This window comes from Poeciliopsis prolifica, unplaced genomic scaffold, assembly GCF_027474105.1.
Source record: "Poeciliopsis prolifica strain line A6 unplaced genomic scaffold, Auburn_PproV2 SCAFFOLD012, whole genome shotgun sequence".
Classification (NCBI taxonomy): Eukaryota; Metazoa; Chordata; class Actinopteri; order Cyprinodontiformes; family Poeciliidae; genus Poeciliopsis; species Poeciliopsis prolifica.
Window position 1 is genome coordinate 5,020,184 of NW_026562387.1, and position 12,184 is coordinate 5,032,367.

The 12,184-nt window shown below is 40.9% G+C and overlaps 1 protein-coding gene across 3 annotated transcripts in view; it reads right to left on the reverse strand.

Moving 5' to 3' along the window:
* Window positions 1-12,184, reverse strand: part of LOC129364740 (guanine nucleotide exchange factor VAV3) — an 85,166-nt gene that overhangs the window by 14,816 nt on the left and 58,166 nt on the right. For all 3 annotated transcript variants that reach the window (XM_055037581.1, XM_055037582.1, XM_055037583.1), the window contains 4 exons: window positions 8,606-8,697; window positions 5,669-5,691; window positions 4,962-4,980; window positions 2,338-2,468 (listed from right to left, as the gene is read on the reverse strand). In XM_055037581.1, coding sequence (XP_054893556.1) covers window positions 2,338-2,468; window positions 4,962-4,980; window positions 5,669-5,691; window positions 8,606-8,697 — 265 coding nt within the window. The remainder of the gene's footprint in view (window positions 1-2,337; window positions 2,469-4,961; window positions 4,981-5,668; window positions 5,692-8,605; window positions 8,698-12,184) is intronic.

Sequence of the window (12,184 nt, forward strand, 5' to 3'; positions counted from 1 at the left end):
CTCCCTTGGTGATGAACTTTGCATGCAGTCAAAATGGTATTTGTCCTACCAACTACTTGAATTGTTCTGACAAACAATAATGGATGCACAAGCGACAAAGGATACATTAAGAGCAGCGAGTTAAACCTTCTAAAAGCTACATTCCTGGAAGGTCCTGGAATATTTCTGGCTGAATTTTTGGCCACTCTTCTTGACAGAGTTCATTTAAATGAGCCGGTTTCATGTCATGGACTTTGTTTTAAGTGAAGTCTGCTACTTTTTAAATGAATTGAAGACAGTGAAGCCTAATGATGAGCCACTTTATCCCTTTCAAAACCAGCTTAAAGCCTTTTTGGGATTATTGTCCAGACAGAACACCAAAGTTTTAAATAAAGATGTCAGACTCACATGAAAGGAAATTCACAAACAACCCAGAGATTTGCCAAATGAGAAACAAGTGAGTGAAATAACTACCATGTTTCAACATCTAGATGCTTTATGTATGATTTTTATTATTTTTTTTTTGCTTTGGTCTCGATTTCCAAACCGTTCCTGCAGCTGCAAACACTGCAGGAACGGCAGGGCATTTTCTGAACCACAGGACCATCATTGGACCTGTGACCTCAAACTACTCTTGCACACTGCTGAATAAAACCTACACATATACTTTAGAGGCCTTCCTTCCAGGAGTTCAGGAACGTTAAAGATTTTTCCGTTTTCTTTCAGAGGCACACAAGCATGTGATCTTTGTCCTTTGCATATATTCTCCACACAGCAGGTTTCTTTGAAAATAAAGAGAGCCTTCATGTGCTTTTCTGTAAAAGCTGCAAAGCAATAAGGATGTTGGCAGCTGGAGCAGCAAAGTCCTCTTTTCCCAACTAGATTTAGACGTTTTAGGGATTTCTAGGTTTAGATAAGGAGCCCGAGGCAGCTTATATTTTGCACTCCAGGAACAAGAGTGTGCGTTTTTTTAAGGGACATTCCAGGAACATGCATGCTAAGCCCATTTGGTTGCCCTGCTTTTCCTATCTCTGCAACCTCAGGACATCTTATCAGCACAGCGGGAAACTGCCATCTTCTGCACGCTCGCTCTGATAATGATTTCAGTCACAAGGACTGTCAAAACAAACTCATAATTGCTGCTGAGTAAAATCTAATTACACAAGCCGTGGAAACTAAAACAGCCAAACTGATTTTTATTTATTTATTTAAATGCAAAATGCAGTGAGATTTGCCAAGCCTTCACAATATGATGCAATCCTAACCCGTGCCTAAAAAGCTACATTTTCAGCCATCATGTAGTTATGACTCTGCCTGACAACCGCGTGCACGTGGGTCGGCGACTGCTGCGCTAGAAAATCCCTGGGAAGGAGCTTATCTTGCCATTTCTAGAAAAGTTCAAACCCGATTCGTCTCAGCCTAACAGTAAATGTGTGCAATAAACAAACATATCCAGCGTCTGGGAATCCGACTTCCTGCTGAGAAGTGTAGTGCAGTGTTTTTAATTGTCTGCCGGGGCAACAACTGTGCCTTGGAAATTCATTTGTATTTGCTGCTTGTTAGCAGAAAGTGTCAAAATGCTAGTGAGTCTCGTCAGAGAGACGAAGCGGAGCCCTTCGTTCGGAGATGTCGTCACTTTCATGAAAGGCTGAATTCATTTCAGCCCAAGAGATCATCTCTTTATCTCTGCGGGTTTCACCAACTCAAATTTAAGACTTTTTAAGATCTTTGTAATACCGTTATCAATGAGACCTGTAACATGACAGAAATCCACACACACTCACAAAAACATCGCCAATAAATATATTGTATGGGTCGGCAACAAAAATGATCCAACTGTTGATAAATTTGCATGTAAAAAAAAAAAAAAGCTAGCCAGCAAGAGTACGTTAGCAGCTACTTTTAGCTATCAATCAGAACATTTTCTTTTCTACACTTGGACAGTATTTCCTTTGTACTCATAATTATACCCTTGGTAGACAAATGCTATTTTTATATAACTGATGGAAACTAAATTAAAAGAAAATTTGAAAAAAAATTTGCAACTCGCTACAGCCGTAACCACCGTATATCACAGAATGCAGTGAAGATGACAGGACTCAAACCTTTACATACCAGTAAAGTCCAGCGAGGAAAAACGGTAAACTACATAGAATATGCAAGGTTAAATACTCCTGTCATAGCACAATTTGTAAGACTTTCAATTCTAAATATATGAGTTTAAGACACCCTGGATGTAAAATTAAACTCAAGCTTTACAGAATAGTAAACACTATGCATCTTCACATGAATTAGTATCTGGGAATGGCTCTCAGAGTGGATAAAATGAGCAATCAGGAGATGAGAAAGGAATCTGACCTGCCACCATGGGCTGTGCAGGTCGGCGCATAGTAACTCGATGATGTCTCCTGTCTGGATGGTGAGTGCCGGACCAGAGGCAGGACTCGGCACGCCAAAGTAGTTCCTGATGACCAGCATCTTGGGCAGACCTGCAGGATGAAGACGATCAGCCACTGTTTGGGATCAGCAAATAGCAAGAGAAACACAAAGGCCTCGTTGGCTAATATTGCTCAAATAATACTTATAAAAACACTTTTGCTCACTTTTCTTTTCTCAACAGATAAATTGCTGCTGCTGTAGTTTAATGGTCTACACAAAGTTTATAAGTGAACCCAGGCAGTCAATTAATTTTAAGCCAAGTTATTCATAAGTCTCCTCGGTTGGGGAAGCCACTTCAAGTATTCGGCATGCTGAGGTGAGTAAAGATTTATCGCCTTCTGTTTAAGCACTAAATAACCATGCGAGTTTTCAATATGTTTTTATATTGTGTGGCAAAAAGGGGATTTTGAAACATAACACTGCATATTTTTGTACACCGTTGAAACTATGAGAAAAACTATTTCCTTATTTTTATTGCTTGACAATTTCCTCAGATTTACTTTGCGTACACCTGACATATTTGCATACATATTATACCCAGATAATTTTATTTGGGTTACATAAGCTCTTTAAGCTTTCTGTGCTACTTATTGCTTATTCTCTTCCCCCTCCCGACATTTCATTATGCCAACTAAAATGAGCTAATCTAAGGTGGGGTGGCCGCAATATCGGGGTATGTTTGCTTTCTTGAAATCTTCACGCTTTTCGAGGTGGATGTAAATGACGGAAAGAAAGAGCGAGTGCACCTGTGCGCGCACACACACACGCACACAAGCGGTAACGCTCTCGCTTTTCAATCTGCTGGTGTTACAAGTGAGGTGGACCTGATTCATTTGAATATTAAAGATAAGAAAGCGTGCACCGTGGCGCATGACTGGCTGTTCTGCTTTCAGACAAAAAGATAAGTGGGAGTGAGCTTTGCTTTCTCGCTAACAACACGTTCCTGACTCCTTGCTCTGCTGTCTGAAAGAAAGTCCAAAGAAAGCAATAAGAATACATTTTGTTCTATATTCATTAGTGATTTTTGTACAACTGCAGAGTTTTAGTGCCGCATACATTAAGTTGAAAGATTTCAAACTTAAATCTTTCAAGATTTTATTTTATTTATTAAAATTGTTTTTCTTCACTTTGAATTCTATCAGTTAAAATTTTTAACCAAAAAGACAAAAATTTGCCTTTGTGAAACATCCACTCATGCCAGCCTCACGTCTTATGCGCACAGTGGAAAGACTTCTACATATCTTAATTTTGCATTCTGGAAAAAAAACACGAGTTTGGCAATGCCAGAATATGCCAAGAATAAAACAAGTGCTGGCATGATGAAAGCCAAATAAACGAGAAGTCAGCATGGTCGCACTGTGAGCTAGCACAGCTATATCTGGTGTGCTTTTCTTTCAGCATCTGCTCTGCGGCTGGCAGCCTGACATGTGCCATCCTGCCTGAATGGGACTTCTAAAGACACGGGGGCCATGGAGAATCGAGACTCGGGGCCACGAATTCCTTTCCCGTCCACACAAAGACGAGCCACATGTTAGCGCACCGTTTGAAAATAGACAAAGAACAGAGGCGGCAAAGTATCATAAAACGTCGAGGTGTCGGGGCAATCTAATGCCTATTGATTTTAATGCATCTTCAGCCAGGAATCATTTTCTGCAGCATAATGGATGGAGGGGTGGAAAAAGTGAGCGCTGAGAGCCTGGTTTAAAAGCGATTAAAGGAACAGAGTGAAATGCAGGCCTGCACACAAACACTACGCACACACTGATGCTTTGTGTTAGTCATGACCTTCTGCAGAAAGACACAAAGTGGGAAACAGACTTTTTAAAAAAAAAGCCCATTTAAACTACACAACTTAGATATGCTGACAAAAGATTCAGAGGTTTGGTTTCTACTAAAAACTGGTTGATATCCAGCAGCAGAGGTGGTCTGGGGTTTTATGAGACCCTCACAAGAAACTGTGGTGACTGGTTCATCCTTGCCACATTAGGTCACTAAATCAGGGTTTGTGCAGGTTTAACAAGCTCAAATTTATGACTTTCTAGATCTTTTTAAGACTATTATGAATGAAATTTAAAACATGTCCCCTGACAGACATTTACAGCCTTTTAACCCTCATTGTGCCACATATTGTTGCATCTAGTTTTGGCATCTAATATTACATTTTTTTTAAAATATGTAATTTCTCCTTAATCGTTTTGTGAGCTCGTACTGACAGTGCATCGCTTGGTGCATCAGTCTCTCTGTGCATGTATAACTCTGTTTATTTAATAACTAAATATTTTTATTTAATGGATCCTAGCTGTATTGAACATAAGCGTTAAATCAGAGGCACAAGTACCGATGATATGCTTGGAAAGCAACGGGTTCAAATCCTTTTTTGTTGCGTGCTAACGAGCTCTTGTACAGTGCAAAGTTGCATGCTGACGTCTGATCATTTTTCTTACAGGGAACAGTCTGTGCTTATAAACATTCCCTCGTAAGGGAGGGAACGTGCTGGAATGGTGTGTGCAGAGTGGGAGGGTACCTCGCTGTTATTCGCTTACCTGGATCTCGATGTTTGCTCTGCGAAAACACAAGAACACAAACACAACTCAGAACAAAGCAGCCTCACATGGTGATTCTCACCGCAAGCGCACACAGCATAAAACACAACATCAGATCAATTTTTCATTCTCCCTAAAAACCGGGATCAAAATCTCTAGATGGGGTGTACAAGTCGAACACAAGTTATTAATATTTAAAAAGCTGGCCTGCTCTTACCCACAGGCCAATGTAGCAATTCTGCAACATGAACTGCTGCAGAAAAAAAAAGAGTCGCAGAGAGCAAAGCATCTTTATTCATCCAGTAAAGCTCACACTTTTGCACACTTCTCATGTGCACAGGTTTTTTTTTCTTTTTTTTTTCCTTTCCAGTTTCATAGCAGTTAAAGAGAGAATCAAACGCTTCTCATTAGCGCAGCAGCTGACAGCAGGAAAGCCGAGTCTGATTTGCAGCTCGGAGCAAGTTGAAAACGTTGTAGAGGTAAAAACATACAGCAGTTTCACAAGCAGCGACTCGGGTTAAAGCTACAGAAAACACTCAATTTCCTGGCGTCGGGTATTGCTGCAGTAACTGAAGTCAATTGGAGTCTCCTTGGCAAATAGCTGCAGAGGAGAGCAGCCTTCAAAGCTTTACAGACACACACGCAAAAGTACACACTCGCAGATCGGCATGGACACACACAGACACACACAAAAACACAAAGCTCACCTGAGTTCTGACGGAGCCGGAATCTGAAAGAAGTTTGAGAACAGGCATAGTGAATGACGGGTTAGTGGGTGCACGCAAACACTTGCACACACTCATCGGTACAAGGCAACACTCCCTCATTAGTGGGAAAGGCGGACGCTCGCGTCTGACCGCGCTCCGCTTTGTTTTGTTGCGCTGCCGCTACCTGACAGCCGGGATAGAGGAGGTAACGAGGCAGAGGGAGGAGGGATGGGGGGGCAGACCTGTGGTTTTTGCTCCACCGCTTTCTTTCATTGGCTCCCTTAGGGACGGATTACCAACCTTCCTCCCCCAGACACACGCAACCGCGTTCAGCACACACACACACATGCACCTGAGCGTGTGTGTTCATACCTGCGCAGGAGACACACGCCAGCTGGCGGAGCGCCACCAATCTGAGCGTTACCTTTAGCGGCAGCGTGCACACCTCCCTCGGCAGGCCTGTTGTTCCCTAAGCTTGAACCTTGACCTGCTGCGCAGACAAGCAGCACCGGCTGCTAATAACAGAGATAAACGCAGGCATACAAACCTTATCGCTCGGTGACACAAACAAGCCAACGTAGGCTTTTAATGCCATGTTGTTTGGCTCTGCGTGACGCGACGCCCCGCTGTTCAATCTGTGCTGCACAGTGAAATAATCCCGAGGCCAACAAGCAAAAAGGCAACCAATCAAATCAAATTCTGGGCAAATTTGCAGATACAGGAAAATGTGCTGCAAACGCATTCATGCTTCTTGGACGTTTTTATTTATTTTTTTTGTTCCATTTTGTCACTTTACAGCCACATAACTTATGAGTGTTTCATTGGGTTTTTATGCGATTGAGAGCCTCTGTGAAAAGCAAAATACATAAAAAAAACAGCTGCCACAGATTCTGGACAAGATTTAGGTGTTTCTTTGACTGGGCCATTTCAACAAATGGACATTATTTGATCTGGCTGAATGTCTTTATTGTCCTGCAGCCTCTAACATGTCTTCCTCCAGGACTTCCCAGCTTCACTCATCTTCCCATTAACTCTGACCAGCTTTCTTGACCCAACTTCAGATAAATGGACCCCAGGCATGACGCTGCCTCCACCTTGCTTCACATACGATACCGTGGCATTTTGCATGCAGGCTGAATGTGAGGCGGATCAATCCAAAATAACGATATTGATACCAAGTCGGTGTCAGAATCGAATCAATACTAGAGTGGTCAGATCAACACTTTATGATTCCATCTGGAAATTTTATTTCGTTTGTGAATTGTAGTTTCTCACCTCCATAGTAGAAATGATCTTGATTTGATCTCAAATGAAAACATTTTTTTTGGCACTTTGTTTATTTCTAAACAATGCATGAAAATTTGCTTTGTTTTTCTGTTATTATGTTGGTATGGCATTCAAGTATTTTGTCGACATCAAACTTGATCTAGTTTCTGTCAAGTTTCAACAAAATAATTCTAAGGAAAAAAAAAACACAAAAGTGCCTGTAGGTCAGATGTTTGATGATTTATCTCACTTGAATACCAAAAATTAGCGTTGGTATCAGTGTTGGTATATTGACAAACCAAGGCCTTAAAAGAAGAGCTGGATTCATTACTTAATCACTAATTGGATGACTTGGGGATATTAAGAAACCGAGGGAAGCTGAAAAAAAATGAGCATTGCCGTTTTTATTTATAAAAATGTAAAAAAAAAAAAAACATGTATGAGTTTTCCTTCCATTTCTCAGTCGTGGAGAGCTTTGTGTTGATCCATCACATAAAATCCCTGAAAAATCTACTGAAATTTGTGGTTGTAACAGAACAAAATGTTAAAAAGTTCAAAGGCTATGCAGACTTTTGCATGGAAAAGTTTCTAAAATAGTGAAAAATGCTTGGACGGGATCAGGTTCCTCTTTTGAGAAACTCAAAGAAATTAGAGGGCAAATTCAAACAAGCGTCTCGCCGCCCTCTGACCAACGACGAAGCCCCAATCTCCTCCGGCAAACTGCGGCACCCAGGTGGGCCAGGCAGCGCCGTTATTGCCTCTACGCCCTGATGGCGCCGTGACGGATGCCAGATCAAACAGGAGGTGGCGGCTGTCTACTGGGAATCCAAACGCGCAGCAGTAAGAGTGCGACAAGCTGCATCACCATCGCACTGGAAGGGTTCAGCCCGAGTGCAAAAAAAAAAAAATGTTGCAAAAACACAACTGGACACTATAAGGAGCCAAAAATAAATAAATAAATGATCAAATAGTTTCAGTTTTCAGCTCTTCCTGTCACAGACACGCCGCCTCACGCAAAAACTCGCTCGGCAGACATGCTAAGCTGGTTTCTGAAGGCCTGTTTCTCTTTTTGGGTTTTGTCTGAAGTGTTCCCTCCACCTCGCTCAAAGCTGTCATTGTGCCTGCGCAGCGAGCTGAGTGACAGACACGCAGGGACGAAACGAAAAGTTTTAGAAAACTCCTCTGTAAAAGTATTGTTGGGCATTGGGATCTATATGCAGCGACAGAGACTGACGTTCCCTTCAAAACGCACCCAAAAGCACACCTAAGGAAGCAGAGAAGCTGCAGAATAAACGTCTATGTTGCACACCAAAAAATAATGAAATACTTGGACCTTAGTTTAGAAAAAAAAAGGTTCTTATCTTTTTTTGTGTGTGTGTTACTGCTCTAATGTTCTGCAATAAAACTGCACTTCAGGTTATAAAGTTCAGTTTAAGTTGAGTGACCGGTTTTTATCACCGCGGACCGGTCAAGGCTTGGCAATTTTACTGCGGCCTGGACGTAAGAACGTCACCACACCCAAACAGAGATTGGGCAAATTCTCCTCTGCCAGCCAAACAGCCCGGTACCAATTGGTCCACGGATCGGTACCGGACCACGGCCCGGGGTCTGAGGGCCACTGGTTTAAGGGTCCCCCCAGAAAGTAAGCCGGGATGTGAGAGGAAGACTCACCTGTTTTTCCGCAGCAGCCAAAGCGTCCCAGGCATTCTTTATGGGCACCTAAGCCACACTTGGAGCAGAGGTAGCCCTGGTAAAAGACGCCCCTGCAGAGACAGAACAGCAGCACATGATCATGCAGAAAGAGTAAACAGCTTTCAGCACACTAAGGAGGGTTAGGCAGGAGGCTGAATGCAAGATTTAGCACCGTGCCGCACTCTGTCAGGTTTACGGAGACGGGCTGTGGAACAGCCTGGAAAGATAATTCCTCTTGTTTAGAGGTGCAGCGCTGCGTGGGTTAGCTCACCACGCCGCTCTGTCTGGTGACATTTTTGGGCTGCGATTGATTTGGGCGGATTTCCTCGGGATAAAGCTCAAATTCTCACGTTTTGTTTTTTTTTTGTTTGTTTGTTTGTTTGTTTGTTTTTTGACAAATATGAATCTGGAAAGTGTGCGAAGTCAGTGTCTGAGTTTATAAAACCGCATTTAGCCGAAGCTTTAGCGACATCCATCCCTCCCCAAAAATAAGTGTTGCCGGCTTGGAATGTGACACTGATGTGTCACTGCAAAAACACAAAGTCTCACCAGGTATTTTTTGTAACATACTTTGAAATAATATTTACAAGTAACCTTTTAGCAAGATATTAACTTTTTTAAGTCAATAATTACTTAATACTTATTTTAAAAAATGCTAGTTGTTATAAAGCTGACATTTTTCCTGTGCTATAATTAAGAAAATTTGTGAGTGGAACAAGTAATTTTATCAATAATAAGGAATTATTGACTTTAAATGAGCTGCTCTTGCTCAAACGTTGCTTGTAAGTTACTTTTCTTGTGTTTCAAGAGGAATAAAATATTTACAGTAGAAATAAGACCAAAAAAGATTTTGTTTTTGCAGTGCAAACCCTGCGTTAAGGGCTGGTGTTTGTTCACTGAAGTTCCCCCAACAAACCTCTGGAGCTTTCACGCATCAGTTAGCATCGTTGAACCTTCAGAGGAAAAACGGTGCAATGAACCCTTTTTGTTTTGCATAACAACTCCAGAAGCCCCCTAATAAATGATAAAAAGTAAGTCCTAAGCTCGGGATAATTATCCATCTAATCTCTCTAAAGGAAAAGTTTAAATCGTTATCTCTGAGCTGCTGCTTTGGAACAAAAGAGAGCACGGCTTATGTGTTAAATTACGATGTTTTGCTCCATCCGACCTTAATTAAGCACCGTTTCTTTCCCCCGGTGATCCTTGGAAGCTTGCGCACACAAATATTTGTTGGCTTTATTTCCTGTAGAATATTAATGGCTCGGTGGTTTTGTGAAATTGCTCCTAATGTTGTGTGCAAGTTTATTTGTATGGCACATTTCAACAAGGTAGTTCAAAACGCTTCGCGTCATACAAGCAGTCCCCAGTTGTGAAAAAAAAAAGAAGAAATTATTACGTTTTGTTAAAGGCCAATGTCAAGATCAGTAATGCACATTCCCTTATTTTAATCACAGAAATCCCAGCCTGAAATACATTCTCCAGTGTCAAATTGTGCCTCTGTTCTGGATGGAGCTGTTAACTAGTTAACTCGTTTTGCTGACAACTTCCTCCATAAATCCTTCCCTACAAGAAGTACAGATTATTTTTCTTTGCCAAAAAACATAAAGAATACTCCCTACATCGATTTATTCTTTATAAAAGAAACTCGGTACAGCTTTATTTGTATGGATGTGACATGACGCTGTCATGAACACGAAAGAGTCTTCATGAATGTCGTCACGAAGTGTCATTCGGTAAACAATAGCACTTTTAATGCAAAGTTGTTCTAACAGTTGCATTGAAAGTCCATTAAAAGTGTCGGCTTTGCATTATTTGGTGAATAATTGCACTGTTAATGCAAAGTTGACACTTTTAATGGACTTTTAATGCAAGGCTGCAATGAAAATTTCCATTAAAAGTGTTATTTACCGAATAAACAATGCATAACATTCATGAAGACTCCTTTGTGTTCATAAGAGGTGCTATGTCTGGTTTATGACAGTGTAATGTCAGTCTTATGCACACCTCTTCTGTTACCAGATACTTCTTCTGCGATTATTTGAGCCATTGCTGAAATTAAGTAACTTCTGTTTCTCAGCGTACATAGATAAAGTACCCAGGCAATACCAAATGTCACAAAACGATATATATATATATATATATATATATATATATATATATATATATATATATATATATATATATATATATATATATATATATATATATATAAAATGCAATATTTCTCTTAATAAAACGGAATCCAGATATAATTTTAACATCCTCTTGTAACTAATTTGAATTATTTGTATTGACATGAATGAAATTTATTTCACATTTGATCTCTATATATTTTGATATGAGTTGGAGAGGCTCGACTTGTGTTGTGCCTTGTGAATCGACACCATTATATGAAATGAAAATCTCATAAAGAAACAGTCAGAAGTACCGACTGCTATACTGACAATGCACCGATGTTCCAAAAAGTCTCAAAATGTTACAATTCATGTTAACCCTGCAGCACTCTGGGAAAAGTTGCGTTAAAAGCCCAGCGCCTGCAAACTCTGATGTTCTTCTTTTCCACTGAGGATTTTTAAGAATCATTCAAAGTGAATTGCCGCGAGCTTAAATCCACAGAAAAATGTTCTTTTTCTTGTCCAGGTCAAAATATGGAGTCACATTTAAAATCAGCCTGATGATGTAATAAGTCATAATTCAAATTTGGCTTCGAACTCACAAACACAGCCTAACGTTTCAAGTCAGGTGGTGAAACCAGAGCTCTTTGGAATATACTAAACTTTTTCCTGCAGCGTAATATGTCAGTGAATATAGTGCAGGTTTTCGCATCCTTGCCTTTGATTCACAACACATATTCTATTAGGGAATCATCTTTCTACTGCCTAACTTTCTACCCAAAATAAATAAGAGCAAAAAGTGTGACTGGAGCCTGTCCTAAGAGCCTCTAAAACAGATTGAAGAGAGGCTCCGTCTGAAGAGGTGAGAGAATATTAAATCAGCTGTCGAAACAATAACTCTAAATTTTGTGATGTGGGTGGGGAATTCAGATGAACGCGGAAATAAAACACCAGAGGGAAGACTAGTTACACATGGTGCGTTGCAAAAGAGTTCATGAGCCTCGATCTTTTTCACATTTTGTCACATTGCAACCTCATTTAGACCAACATATTTGTGCGTTATTGGTAAGAAACTGAAATTAAATAAACAAACTCATTTTGTTCAATATTATAAACAGCATTAAAAAGTATGAAAAAAAGTAATGGCCAAGAAAAGCCACAAGTACACCCAATAGAAAAGAAAACAGCCTCCCTCCATCGCCTGCCTCTCTCCTACAATAATCTCGTCCCCACTCTCCATCCGTCGCCTTGAAGAAGTGCCGGAGTGTGACAGACATTTTTTCTCGCTGCCTGTCTTCTGTAGGTGAAACCACTCAGTCGTCCCCTCTGCGGGGAGAGACCGCCAGGCGCAGTCCTCTGGGTCGCCGATAGCATTCAGCGAACTCAAAAGGAGTTCTGTATAGGCGAAGCCGAGGAAGGAGAGGGAGAACAAGGCGAGGCGGCG